Source organism: Microcaecilia unicolor, chromosome 11 (genome assembly GCF_901765095.1).
Source record: "Microcaecilia unicolor chromosome 11, aMicUni1.1, whole genome shotgun sequence".
NCBI classification, from domain to species: domain Eukaryota; kingdom Metazoa; phylum Chordata; class Amphibia; order Gymnophiona; family Siphonopidae; genus Microcaecilia; species Microcaecilia unicolor.
This window is the reverse complement of record NC_044041.1, coordinates 128,328,056-128,343,490: the sequence shown is the minus strand read 5'-3', so window position 1 is coordinate 128,343,490 and position 15,435 is coordinate 128,328,056. Positions and strand designations below refer to the sequence as shown.

The 15,435-nt window shown below is 45.3% G+C and overlaps 1 protein-coding gene across 2 annotated transcripts in view; it reads left to right on the top strand.

Moving 5' to 3' along the window:
* Positions 1–1,374: 1,374 nt before the first annotated feature.
* Positions 1,375–15,435, top strand: part of RIN1 (Ras and Rab interactor 1) — a 66,197-nt gene continuing 52,136 nt past the window's right edge. Inside the window, exons 1-2 of one of the 2 annotated variants that reach the window (XM_030219192.1) lie at positions 1,375–1,678; positions 4,999–5,151. In XM_030219192.1, the coding sequence (XP_030075052.1) occupies positions 1,566–1,678; positions 4,999–5,151 (266 nt within the window). In that variant the 5' untranslated portion in view covers positions 1,375–1,565. The remainder of the gene's footprint in view (positions 1,679–4,998; positions 5,152–15,435) is intronic. The other variant, XM_030219191.1, reaches the window with a different exon arrangement.

Below are 15,435 nucleotides of genomic sequence, written 5' to 3'. Positions count from 1 at the left end.
AAAAAGGCTGAAAAAGACATGGCCATGCGGTAAGATTGCTCTTACCGCATGGCCATGCCAAGGGGGGTGGGGGGTGGAGCGCTTACCACCAGCCACTGAGGTGGCAGTAAGGACTCCCGCGCAGCGCTAACCCAGTGGTAATCAGGTAGAATGCGGCACTGCCCGATTACCACTGGGTAACCCCTGCAGAAATATTTGTTGAATATTTCTGCTAGCGCCGGAAATTATTATTATTATTTATTATTTGTTGCATTTGTATCCCACATTTTCCCACCTATTTGCAGGCTCAGTGTGGCTTACATAGTACCGTGATGGTGAGCGCCAATTCTGGTGTCAGAAATACAGAGTAGTAAATTGCGTTAAAGTTAATGAGTAACAGGGTGTCGTAAAATAGTTACTACTTACTACTTAACATTTCTAAAGCGCTACTAGAGTTACGCAGCACTGTACAAATTAACAAAGAAGGACGGTCCCTGCTCAAAGGAGCTTACAATCTAAAGGACAAAATGTCAAGTTGGGGCAGTCTAGATTTCCTGAATAGAGGTATAGTGGTTAGGTGCCGAAGGCGACATTGAAGAGGTGAGCTTTGAACAATGATTTGAAGATGGGCAGGGAGGGGGCCTGGGTATGGGTTCAGGGAGTTTGTTCCAAGCATGGGGTGAGGCGGGAGAATTAAGTGTTCTGTTCTGGTACAGGTTTTGTTGTGTTGCAGGGTTCAGGTGTTTAGGTTGGATCGTTGTGGTAAGCCTTCTTGAACAGATTTGTCTTTAATGATTTCCGAAAGGTTGCTAGGTCATACATTGTTTTCGTGATATTTGGTAGTGCATTCCATATTTGTGTGCTTATATAGGAGAAGCAGGATGCATATGTTGATTTGTATTTTAGTCCTTTGCCGTGCGCTGGGGTGGAACAACCACCAGCGCCCGCATTGCGCCTCCAGTAGCTCCAGATTGGCGCACGGTTCGGGCTTACCCCCGCTTAGTAAAAGGGTCCCTATACTCAATTCTACCTAGAGCAGCCATAATAGCTTCAGGAAATTTTGCACAGAACCCACACTAACCTGTGCGTTAAGCTTCTCACGTTTTATTATATCAGTCTTTAAAAAAACAAACAAACAAACAGGTACAGCAGCAGTATGTTACACCTCCCCCCAACACGGAAGAGCTCAGCCTTATACTCCACATACCCTGGCTTAGGAGTGAGGGCCATTCCTGTCATAGTATAACCCATTTGGAGAGATGATGATCCCCCCCCCCCCCCCCGAGCAAACAGGGGCGGTGCATGTTTCAAACGACTATAGCAGACTGGCAGCGTGTGCAGAGCTTCATACCCAGACACGGGCAGGAGCAATGCAACCTTCACATCCACACAGAGCTAGAGCAGGGTGTGCTGGCTTGGAAAGAGAAGGAGGCGGGGTGATCTTGCTCGTGGCTCCCGGAGGGGAATTTCTGCAGGAAGGTGTTAGTGAAGTTCCTGAGTAGTGAGCAAGCAGTGCTCCTCCCTCCTGCCCAGACACAGTCACTTCCTTAGGGGAAGGCTGGACGGGTTCCTGGGCGGGCTGCAGCATGCACACTCCGCTCCTCGTCCAGTCCGTGTCCGGAGAGAGGGAGAGAGTTGCGGAGGGAATCCCCTATCCCATCCCGATCTGTGGCAGGGACTTCTCCGTGCCAGCATGCAGGTATGTCACTAGGATCCCGCTGCGGTCACACGCTCATGTCTAACAAGTTACAGTGGCTGGCTGCTGCTGTCGCACACGGACACACCGATCTGCCTCTCTCTCTCTCTCACACACACACACTCACTATTTCGGTCATGCACATATGTCACAATTTACAGCTCCTGTCACACACGTGTGTCAGCCAGTAACTGTCTCCTTTCATAGAATTTTCTCTATAGTTATTGCGTGTGGTTCACATGTTACTAAGTGGTGTGGCTGGCCACTTGTATGTGTAGCAATGGGTTGTCCTTAATATACAGGTTACCCATAAAACTTGTACCAGTGTGCACAGCTTCTCTTTTCATGTTCTTATGGCACATGAAAAGACAAGGGCATTGGTTCCCTCTTTAAATGGTGCCCTGCTTTAGGAAAGCTCGGACCCTTCCCTGCCAAGTCTTTAGATCAGCACTGGTGCCCCCTGCCCTAGCTTTCACAGCAGTAACTTCAGTAAGCTGCTGCAGACCCATCTTAGCATTTCCTGGGAGGGAGCATGGGGACACGTGCCTGTCCATCAGAGAAATGTAGCACTGGTACAGGAGTGCGGCGCATTGGCAAAGCTAGAGTTTTCCTAACCCTTAAAACAAAGCCTTAGTTCAGGCTGCAGCTGACGTCACCAACACATTATTCCAGCATGAGGAGGGAATTTTGAGGTTTAGGGCTGGCTGGTGTTACCATGGATACGATGAGCTGTTTGAGTTGGGATGGTAGTGCAGACTGTAATTACAGGCGCGTGGGTTGGGCGCAGACCTGCCCTTAGTAGAGAGCCTGAAGATACTGCCACATGCACGCCATGCAATCCCCTTCCATCTACCCCAAATACACACCCTGACTCTCCTCACACCCCAGCACAGTCCCCACACTACCAAACACTCCTCCAAAATTCTCTCACAATATCAAATACACACTCTGATTCCTCTCACACCCCAAACATGCCCAACACTTTCTCAAATCCTTTCACAACCCCAACTCCTCTAACACCCAACACACACTCACCCAAATCCTCTCTCACCCTGTCTCCCCTCATACTGCCAGACACACACCCCAACTCCCCTCATACCCCCAACACAACCCCAGACAACCACCCTGACTCTTATCACACCACAACCCCTAACTCTCCTCTCACCCCCAACACCTCCTCACACTAACACTTCCCAAAATCTTCTCACATTCCAAACACCCATCCTTACACCCCCACACTGCCAGACACCCCCAGCATCCTCACACTGCCAAATAAACACACACACACTTAACACCCCCATATCCTCTCACACCCCCAAACACTCACCCTGAATCCATCACACCCCTAATTCAGCCCCACAATGCTCTCACACTCCAAAATACACACCCTGACTCCCTTCACCCCAACACGGCCCTCACACACTGCCAAAGACATACCCCTAATGCAGCTCTCACTCCCAACACCCTCCCCAAATCCCGTCACACCCCCCAAATGGCCCCAACACACCCCCACATGGCCAAACACACCCTAACTCCCCTCACACCCCCAAATCCTCTCATAATCCCAAACATCCATTCTAACTCCTCTTGCACCCCCAGCACACTTCCGTACTGCTAAACATTCTTCCAAATCTCCTCATACTCTAAAATACTGACTTTCCTCACACCCCAGCACTCCCTCACTCTGTCAATCCTTCCAAATCCTCTCACACCCAACACACACATTCACATTGCCACACATTCCAACTCTCCACACATCTACAATTTCAACCCAAATCCTCTCATACCCCCAAATAGACACACTGACTCTCCTCACATCTCCAACACACAGTCTGATTCCTCTGACACCTTGACGTTCACCTCCCCAGACATAACAAAAATTTAGGACTCCAGCCCGCCCCCACACATACACCTTGACTTCCCTCGCACCCAGCACTAGTGGAAGGGTACTAGGCACCCTAGGCAAAACCTTACTTTTTGGGATCTGTTGCATACTGTTGTAGACAAGATGCTGGACTCTATGGACCTTGCTCTGACTCAGCGTGGCTTTTCTTATGTGCTTCTGGTCAATCTTGTGCCCCTCTCTTTCTCAATTATCTTTCAGGCCCTAAGACCTCCTCCTCTCTGAGATTTTGATAATTGCATTCAAAAATCATAATACCAACATCAGCCTTCTCAGAGCAGTGTATGTGTGTGTGTTCCATGCTATACATTCCATCCTATGACTACCCGTACATTGACAACCTGTCTCATACATACCCCATACCTGGACATCCCATCCCATATACACCCTGATACCTCATTACATCATCTAGGCACCCAGACCTGAGCACATCCTTCCACCTATATCATGACACTCCACGCCATCTTCCGAGCACCCATACCCAGACACCTCATCTCATACACATCTTGACACCCCATTCCATCTTATGGGCACTCATACCTAGACACCCCATCTCGTACACATCTTGACACCCCATTCCATCTTCTGAGCACTCATACCTGACCTCAACCCATACATATCCTGACACACCACTCCATCCTGTGAGAACCCATACCTGTTCTCCCCTTTTCAAACACATCCCATTCCAATCCTCTGAGCACCCTACCTGGCCACCCCATGCCATACATATGCTGATACCCCCTCCCATTCTCTGAGTACCAGTACCTTAACAGCCCATGCCATTCACACTCTAACACTTCATTCTAGCCTCTGAGCACTGATACCTGGATATAACATGCTAATCACAACTCGACACCTCATTCTACTTCCACATCCCACATACTCTGTCACTCCTATCACCTCCTACACCCCTTTCCCATCATGACCCCTCTCCCACACCTATACATCACTTTCCCATCCTCTCAAACATATACTTGGATAGCCCATCACATGCATACCCTACTATTCCACTGTACTCTCCCAACACACACATGCTATTGCCCCTCCCCAGCTCCTCAAAACTAACAAACAAACAAACAAACACACACACACACACACCAGTGTTAATGATCCATTTATTCAGTGTTTTGCATAAATAGTTTTGTGACTCATATGCGTGGGGGTCCGCTGCATTAAGCAGAGGCAGAAACAGGAGAGAGAACATTAAGAAGAAGGATCGCATCCCACCCCCAACTCCCCCCCCCCCCCACCCACACATATCTATGTGACTCTATTGAGCTGGGAAGGACTGTTTCTCCCTGGCATTCCCCTGCAGTTGGCTGGACGTTCTGGCATCCCTCACCCCCTCTTCGTGATTCATGCGCTCATCCTGTTGTGCCTAACGCCCTCCACGCTTGACAATGCCTTTCTCCTCTCCTAGCCCAGGGACCCCACCACAGAAGCAGCAGCCTGAAGAGAGAGAAGGGACAGAGTCTACACTGCTGGCTCTTCAGGGGATTCTGCTGAGCTGCGCTATGGAGTCCCAGGATCTGGGGAACAGGGTCTCCCAGCCCTGTCCATCATCCCAATCAAGGTAAGGAAACACAAAAGTTTGGGAAATAGCAGAAGAGGATTGGATTGGGGAGAAGGAGTTCAAGTGAGGGGAGGCAGATAAATGGACAGGTGGAACCTGCAGACCCCTCCCCAGCATTGACTGACTCCCAGTCACAACCAAAAACTGCAGCATCTCCTGTCTGAAATTCTCTGCAAGGAATCAGTCACCAGCTCTTCCTCCCAGCAGAAGGAGCTCCCTCCAGCTCTCACACTCCTCCTCTCCAGCTGTCTCAGAGTTAGATTCTGGAAACTTTATTGGTGTGACAGTTTGTACTTGTGTTGCCCAGAGAGTGGTATTTTCTAAGCCATTTTGTGGGCAAAGCAGTGGTTTCTCTATGGAAATAGGCTTTTAGTAAATTGCTTTCTGTGGGAGTGAAAATACTTGGGCATCATGTTACCAACAGTGAGATGAGGCACTCCCAGAGACAGGCCTGGAGAGGGGTTGACAATTGACATGTGCACACACTTTGAAGTTTCAAAGGTATGTGCATATTTTTTCTCAGGAAACTATTCCCCACAAACTGGCAGGTGTAAATGTGTGCAGGCAATTTTCCTGGGGAATTTTCAGAGTACAAGTTTGGTTCACATTCACTTTGAAAATTGGAGCAAAGTGTGAGGACAAACAGTACCCATGGACTTTCACACATGCGAGCAGCTGCAAAATGATTCCCCAGAAAAGAGATTTTCTGAGAAAATACTTGCTGGCTTGCAGGCACTTTGAAAATGTCCTAAAACGTGTGTGAGAATTTCAAAATAAAATGAATGCAAGTATATGAGCTGTCCTGCCCTGGGCCTGTCTTCTGCTCTGCCTGTGAGGAAAAAGCACAAAACATTCTGAGATCTGGAGGGTAAACGTCCCATTTACCTGAGGAGAATCCGTTTAAATAGGATAAATTCCATGTGTACTTTTTACTTGTGATCTTTGCACCTAGTGTGATAGTAAAGGTACATACTTCCATGTTAACACCAGACTTCTGTGCCTCCTTTCTGCACAGGTACCTTTTTCATGGAGAATAACAAATGGGGGGTGGGGAGGTCGTTGGCCCTGTAGTTCCTTTTTAATTCTTCCACTTCATTTGGAACCAGTGCAAGGGTCCTGATACCATGAAACTTCATTCCCACCTCCCCAGGAATTTTATCAATATCTCAGAGCTGCCAAGTTACCCAGTTAGTTTCTTTACATTTTCTATACTACCTTTACTGACTAGCAGGTCAAAGCAGAGGCGTAGCCACAGGTGGGCCTGGGTGGGCAGGGGCCCACCCACTTTGGACTCAGGCCCACTCAAAATCGTAACACTCTTGCTGTGGCTGGTGAGGAGGATCCCCAAACCTTGCCAGCTGAAGATTTTCTTTCCTTGGGCAGCCAGTGCTCTTCCAAATGTCAGCCTGCAGCACTTACCTTGAGCTGATGCTGAGATGGCCCTTCTGCACATGCTCAGTTTTTGCATATTGCAAAAGCACTGAGCATGCATGGTCTGCTGGCAGCAACATCAGTTTGAGGCTGCTGTTTCGAAGAGTGCTGGCTGCTCGAAGAGGAGGAGGAAATCTTCAGCTGGCAGGGTTTGGGGATCCCCGCCAGCTCAAGTATTTAATATTTGGGGTTTGTGGGAAGGGAGGGGTGGAGAGAGGAGCAAATCGGAGGGGGGCCAGGGGGGAATTCCATGCCCACCACCTTGGGCTCAGGCCCACCTAAAATTGGTCATCTGGCTCCGCCCCTGGGTCAAAGCGGTGTACAGGCTAGGGGGTCCTTTTACTAAGCTGTGGTAACTAAAATTTTGTATGGGAATGCTCCTCTTTATATGTTAGAACTAATTTGCTTCCCTAATTTAGGGGCCCTTTTCCAAAGCATCGGTAAGCCCAGCACGGATTTACCACATGCTAACTCAGGACTACCGCCAGCCCAGTGCAGCTGCAGCTGCAGCTGCAGCTGGTAGTAGTTCTGGCTTGAGTTTGCGCCATTTCCAGCGTTCTGGGCAAAACTTTTTTTATAGTGCGGTGCTATTGGGCATCTCCGCGCACTGCCCGGTTACCACCAGGTTACTGCTGAAGCCCTTACCACCACCTCAGTGGTTGACAGTAAGTTCTCCCCATCGCATGGCCTTGTGCTAAGTGTTATCTTGCCACATGGCCATTTTTTTAGGGCTTTTTACCTGCTGCTGTAAAAAGGGCCCTGGCGCATGGGAAAAACAGCCCCTGCCGCCACCGCAGGGCCCTTTCCCCCACAGCTTTGTAAAGGACAGGAGCATTTAGAAATTCTCTGAAGCCGCAATATCCCAAAGGAATTCACTTTAAAGTGATATTTTCATTTAATTTTCCTTTTTCTGTAGCTCGCAATTGGAATTTGTTGCCAGTTTCAGTTAGATCTATTTTGAATTATCATTTATTTAGAAAACATTTGAAGTTTTTCCTTTTTAGGAAATGTTTGTCATGCTGATTGTCCACTATTTTAAGAGATGATGTGTTATTCTCCAGGGATTGGCTGGATTTCTTGTATCTTGTTATCCGCATAGAATTTGACGGTAATTACACAATATAATTTTGTTTGGAATGGCACCAGGTTATATGGTGGATTTAATTAATCTATTTAGAAGGAATGAAGACCCCAAAACAAGAGATGGCTGAGGGGAGATATGATAGAGGTCTATAAAATAATGAGTGGAGTGGAATGGGTATTTTTGAATCGCTTGTTTACTCTTTCCAAAAATATTAGGACTAGAGGGCACACAATGAAGCTACAAAGTAGTAAATTTAAAACAAATTGGAGAAAATATTTTTGTGCTCAATGTGTAATTAAAAGAATGTAGTAAAAGTGGTTAGCTTAACAGGGTTTAAAAAGGGTTTGGATGGCTTCCTAAAGGAAAAGTCCATAGACCAATTATTAAAATGGATTTGGGGACAATCCATTGCTTATTTCTAGAATAAGCAGCATAAAATGTATTATACTGTTCTGGGATCTTGCCAGGTAGTTGTGACCTAGATTGGCCACTGTTGGAAACAGGATGCTGGGCTTGATGGACTTTCAGTCTGTCCCAGTATGGCAATACTTATGTACTTCTCCACCTCTCCAGTTGCAAAAGCATAATCTATAGGTCAGCTCACACAGCAACTCTAAGAGGGTCTTTTACTAAGTTGCGGTAGCATTTTTAGCTCGCAGTAGAAATCAGTTGACGGTATAATGGGCATCTCAACGTTTACCACCAGCTGATCTATACTGCGAGCTAAAAATGCTACCGCAGCTTAGTAAAAGACCCCTTAAGTTACTTGGGATCCAAATGGTGGAATGGAATTCCCAAGGAAATAAGAGGTATAAATAATGTTTAATTAAGATTGCATTTTAAAATTATATATTTATGACTGATTTATTCAGTATATTGTTAATGTAATTGAGTTCTGTTAAATGTAAGCCACATTGAACTGAAATTAATTTTCAGATAATGTGGGATATAAGAACAAATAAATAAATAGATTGTGGAATATAAGCATAGTTTGTAAAAGGTACTGCCATGGGGTGTGCTGCAGCGTCCCATGGTAGTTTTGTGTACGGCACACGCTGGTGGCGGGTCTGGGGGCAGAGAGTAGACGTGCCCTGCACTAAATGGTTAGTGCAGCTACATTGCCACGCACTAACCAATTAGCACGTGGCCATTAATGGAGTAAATGGAAAATATGGCCTCAGTGCTCACGAAACACACACACACTAGTAAGAGCACAGGCCGCTTTTTAGCACAGCTTAGTAAAAGAGCCCTTAAATAAAGTATTAGAAAAGAACTTCAAAGTAAAGTAGGAAATTTGGTAAAATCTTCAGTCACTCCTGCAAGACACAGCAAAAAAAGAAAACACATATACATGACATATTAAGTGGAGTGTTAATAATACAAAACCACCCAGCGCAATATAGCTGAGCTATTTTAGTGTGAGTCTAATAATGACCTGTGAATAGAGACCTCAGTAGTGACTCGTTTCATGCCGGGATCACTGCCCGACAAGTGATCCCAGCATGAAACGAGTCACTGCCGAGGTCTCTATGCACAGGTCATTATTAGACTCACAGTAAAATACCTCAGGTATTTTGCGTTGGGTTATTTTGTATTATTAACATTTTGGATGCTCCCACATAAGAAGTATTTTAATTGTTTGGGACACGTTAAATTTTAATTTAACATTAACTGGAGGCCTGAACATGCGCAAACATCAAAAGCCTGCTTGAATAGCTCATTTTAATTGCTCTCTTAAATTTCTTAAGTGACAGTTCTCCACAAATAGACAAAGGTAAATTATTATTCCAAGTAAATGGAGCAAACAAATAGAAAGCAGAATTTCTTATAGATTCCACCTGGGCAAATGTCGGTCTAGGCAAAACCAACTGTTGATCATTCAAAGAGCGGAGGATCCAAGGGGGCACTTATGGAATCATCAAAGAGCTTAAATAAAGTTGAATACCCATCCAGAAAGCCTGAAATATTAGTAGGAGGATCTTAAACATTATTCTAAATTCTACAGGAAGGCAGTGTAGTTTTTTTTTACAAGAGGGGGTAACATGATGAAATCTACTTGCATGACAGAGGATAGCAGTATTTTGTAAGATCTGAAGTTTTTTAGATTAATTTTGGAAATCCCACAATGAACTACATTGTAATAGTCTAACCCTGATATTAGTAATTCATGAAGCAATGAATGGAAGGCATCATAATTGAAACTGCATACACAACACAATTGGCAGAGAACACAATAACAAAACCTAAGTATAGCAGTAATTTGTGAGGAAAAAGATAGCCGACGATCTAATACAACTCCCAAATAACGAAAAGGTTCAACTGGCAGAATATCCTTTCCAAAAACTGTGAGATTAACACCTGGACAAAAGACACATCCAGTCAACTAGCAGGCGGTGTTGCTCAAGTTACTTCGTAAAAGTAATGTATTACACTTACGATTTAATAAAAGTTGTAAGTTATGTTACTGTGAAAAGTAATATATTACAGTTACTAGTTACTTATTTAATAAAAGTAATGCTAAGTTACTGTGTCTGTGTAAAGTAATGAGACATTAAGAGTTGTATTTTCAAAGCACTTAGGGCCTCTTTAATCAAGCCGCACTAGCCTGTTCACTTTGAATGGGCTCCATTGGCATTGCCATGTAGGAACCACTAGTGTGGCTTGATAAAAGAGGCTCTTAGATTAAGTTATATAGAGGTGTATTTTCAAAGCACTTATACAAAGTTCCATGGGGCTCATTTTGAAAAGAGAAAAACATCCAAAAAGTGGAGTAAATCTGTATTTGGACGCTTTTCTCACAAAAACGTCCAAATTGGTATTTTCGAAACCAGTTTTTAGACTTTTTTTCTATGTCAGAAGTGCAATCAAATCACAAGGTGCACGTTAAGGGTAGGATCTGAGTGTTCCTAACACTTGAACGTTTTTCTACCATAATGGAACAAAACAAAAACATCCAGGGCTATAAGTTGGACGTTTTGGTCTAGACCTGTTATATTAATGAGTAAGCCAAAAAAAAGTGCCCTAAATGACCAGATGACCACTGGAGGGAATCAGGGTTGACCTCCCCTTACTCCTCTAGTAGTCACTAACCCCCTATCACCCCCAGAAAATGTGATAAAAAACATTACTTACAAGCCTTTATGCCAGCCTCAGATGTTATACTCAGGTCTATTGAAGCAGCATGCAGGTCCCTGGAGTAGTTTAGTGGTGGGTGTATTGCAGGTGGACCCAGGCCCATACCTCCTCCTACCTGTTACACTTGTGGTGGAAACTGTGAGCCCTCCAAAACTCACCAGAAACCCACTGTACCCACATACTGGTGCCCCCTTCACCCATAAGGTGAATTGTAGTGGTGTACAATTGGGGGTTTGGGGCTTTAGGTGGGGTTTGGGGGGCTCAGCAGACAAGATATGGGAGCAACGGTGAGATGTGCACCTGGGAGCATTTATTTGAAGTCCATTGCAGTGTCCCCCAGTTCCTAGGTCAGCTGCCACCAGGGGCGGATCACCGCTGCTCACCCCCTTGGCACATAACCCCTGGCGCATCACCTCCACCCCCCCCCCAAGCGCATTGCTCTTACCTCCTGGGAATGCAGTTGCACGGCTGTTGGCTCTGCCAGTTCCCTGCCCCAGAACAGGAAGTAACATCAGAGGAAGCAGGGAGCCGGCAGCGCTGACAGTAACACAGCTGCTTCCTGCACCCCCTTGCAGCGTGCACCCGGGGAGGACCACCCCCACCACCCTGCCCTTGGTATACCACTGGTGCCCCCTAGGGTGCCCCATTACTCTCCTGGGATGTCTGTGTAGCCAGTCTACTGTGAATGCTGGCTCCTCCTACATACCAATGGCTTGATTTTGTGCATATTTCACTTGGACATTTTTTTTTTTTTTAATGGACCAAAAAAACAAACACATAGAGCACAGGAACATCTTGCATGTGGCCATTTTCTGTTTTGAAAATGGTATATTCCTCACTTGAATGTTGGACATTTTTAGCAAAACGTCCAGAGTTGGACTTAACATATGGACAATGCCCCTTACAGTAACCTATGGAACTTTGTAAGTCTAAGTGCTTTGAAAATGAGCCCCATAATTACTCATTAGTGGAAAAAGTAATGATTAAAGCATGTAATGGACATAACACAACTCTTCCGTTCTCCGATTCCCTAATGTGGCTGTGCCACATGAACTTGACCTTACCACAACATCACACTGTATTTGTTTACACCGGAGCCTGCAAAGGCCTCTCCGGTACTATGTAAGCCACATTGAGCCTACAAATAGGTGGGAAAATGTGGGATACAAATGTAACAAATAAATAAATAAATTTCATTACATTTACATGAAAGCAGTCATTACAATTACTTGTTACTTTTAAAAGTAATATATTACTGGTACTATATTACTTATGAATATATTACTGCCCAACCCTGCCAGCAGGCTATAGTCTCCTCAGGACTCAAAGCTAATTGATGGTCACTCAGCCAATGGAAAACAGAATCCAAGCATTCTGGCAAAGGAGAGATATCAATGTGTTCTTGGTCTGTGTAAAATGGTAATAGAATGTCACCTGCAAAAAATAAAAAGAAATGGCAAAGTTTTGAATCAAGGCAGCTGGTAGACTTAGAAATAAATTGAATAATGAAGGGGATAACACAGAACCCTGTGGTACTCCACAATTGAGTTCCTTTTTCTGAGATGATAAATCTGGCATTCCTGCACTAAAAGTGCGATTTCTTATAGAAGATTCAATCCAAGCAAAAACTGTTCCAGTAAATGCGAAGGCTGAAAGTCTAGCAAGGAGTAACTTACAATCAATAAGATTAAATGCTGCAGAGAGATCCAGGTAGCAGAGATACCAAGCTACCCAGTTCCAGTCTGGAGACTTTTTGGTCAGTCCTGGTTTTGAACTTATATCCCAAAACAGTGTGTGACTTTCAGTGCTCAATCCTACCCATTGAAAGCAACGCTGCAAGTCCCAAAATGCACCAGCCTGGAACTGAGGGAGACTGCTAGCACTATCTCACCCTTATCTAAGTCTGTCTCTGTGCTATAATGAGACCGAAATCCTGACTGGCCTGGATATAAAGCTGATGTGGTTTTGAACGTACTGATGTTTTGTTTCATCATTTTATTTTATATGTGTAATGTTGTAATCTGCCTAGAACTGGTAGATAGTGTGGAATATAAATTTTGAAAGAAATAAATCCCAAAGCAGTGTGGGATTGCAGTCCCTGTTTCTACCTTTGATATCAAGGAGATGGTACGAGGCTATCTAGCCATTATATGGGTTGAAACCAGTAGGTGTAGGTTGCTGGCAGTAGGCAGAGTCACAAGTATACACAATATTCTGAAGAAGCTCTAGACGGTTCAAAACACCGCAGTCAGACTAATCTTTGGAAAAACTCGCTTCGATAGTGCGCAGCCTCTCCGTGAGAGTCTTCACTGGCTACCCTTTAAAGATCGTATTGAATTCAAAATCTGCGCCTTAACACATAAGATCATTTACGGAGAAGCACCAGTTTACATGTGTGATTTGATAGATTTACCTCCCAGAAATTCATTGGTATCATCTCGTATTTATCTTATTCTGCTCTGCCCTTCCTGCAGGAATCTAAAGTACAAGTCAATCTACGCTTCCTCCAGTGGCATAGCTAGACAGCTGATTTAGGGTAGGCCCGAGGCCAAAGTGGGTGGGCCAAAAATTCCATCTCCACTCCTCCCCCTACCTGTGCCCCCCCTCCAAAGTAAACAAAATACCTGTGCTGGCAGGGATCCTCAAGCCCCACCAGCTTAAGACTTCCTCCCTGCTGAAGAACCCTACCTCTTGGGTGGTCATTGGCAGTGTCCGCGAGCCACAGCTGTCAGCCACTGGCTCAATCCTGCCTGCCCTTAATTCTTTTCCCCAGGCTCCGCTTTGCTGCATCGCTCCATTGCTCCATTGCTCCCTGCATTCTTCTACTCGCTTGTCACGCAGCGCTCCCCTTTGCCGCGTCCATCCGGTCCTCTCTGATGCACTTCCTGTTAGGACCAGATGGACGCAGTAGGGGGGGAGCGCAGCTGCTTGTGTGAATGGCAGCGCTGTGTGAGAAGAATGCAGGGAGTGATGCAGCGAAGCAGAGCCTGGGGAGAAGAATTAAGGACAGGCAGGCAGGCTACGCTGAACGCTGCCTCCCGGACGGCTGTACCCGGTGGAGCCGCGGGAGAAAAGGCAGCGACAGCGTCAGTGAGCAAGGATGTAAATGGGCAGGCCTGGAGGGAAAGTGGCTGGGCCTGGGCCTGGGCCTGGGCCTGTCCAGGCCCACCCGTGGCTACACCCCTGGCTTCCTTCTTTTCATACATCAGCCCGCAATCCTGGAATGCTTTGCCGAGACTACTGAAAGAGACAACAGATCACCCAACATTTAAAAAATTACTAAAAACTTATTTGTTTAGTAAAGCCTATTCCAAAGCCCACAATATTATTTAAACCCCTATTTCCGTTTTGTTTGATTTCCCGCTTTTGGCCTTATGTCCGCTTCCCTTTTGTAGCTCCTGTTTTCCCATCCGTATTCTCTTAATTAGCAGCTTACGTTACTGTATTTGTCAATTTTTATATAACTATTATAACCTGCTGTACTATGTAATTTTCTTGTAACTTTGTTAGCCACATTGAGTCTGCACAAACTGGGAAAATGTGGGATATAAGTGAACCAAATAAATAAAGTACACCCAAAACAATAGCAAACGTTATTGAAAGCAATAGTAAAAGATTATTAGAAATAATGGACTACCTATGTGTGGTCAAAAAACAAGGAGTGGGAACTGGATCAGGAGCTTCAAAAACAGGCTCAGGACTCCAAATTATAGGTGTTTAATTAAGCTGAGAACACGGTACCATGTTTTGGCACATACGTGCCTGCCTCAGGAGTCTTGATGCATATACTTGACAATCAGGACAATTCAGTGTGCTGCTGCGGCTAGGAAAGCGAATAGAATGTTGGGTGTTATTAGGAAGGGTATGGAGTCCAGGTGTGCGGATGTTATAATGCCATTGTATCGCTCCATGGTGCGACCGCACCTGGAGTATTGTGTTCAGTACTGGTCTCCGTATCTCAAAAAAGATATAGTAGAATTGGAAAAGGTACAGCGAAGGGCGACGAAAATGATAGTGGGGATGGGACGACTTTCCTATGAAGAGAGGCTGAGAAGGCTAGGGCTTTTCAGCTTGGAGAAGAGACGGCTGAGGGGAGATATGATAGAAGTGTATAAAATAATGAGTGGAATGGATCGGGTGGATGTGAAGCGACTGTTCACGCTATCCAAAAATACTAGGACTAGAGGGCATGAGTTGAAGCTACAGTGTGGTAAATTTAAAACGAATCGGAGAAAATTTTTCTTCACCCAACGTGTAATTAGACTCTGGAATTCGTTGCCGGAGAACGTGGTACGGGCGGTTAGCTTGACGGAGTTTAAAAAGGGGTTAGATAGATTCCTAAAGGACAAGTCCATAGACCGCTATTAAATGGACTTGGAAAAATTCCGCATTTTTAGGTATAACTTGTCTGGAATGTTTTTACGTTTGGGGAGCGTGCCAGGTGCCCTTGACCTGGATTGGCCACTGTTGGTGACAGGATGCTGGGCTAGATGGACCTTTGGTCTTTCCCAGTATGGCACTACTTATGTACTTATGTACTTATAAATATCCAGTGTACCTGAATGTAACTCACCTTGAGAAGGTGTGAGCAAAATCTAAATAAATAAATAAAATCACATTTGTCCTTGGCAATA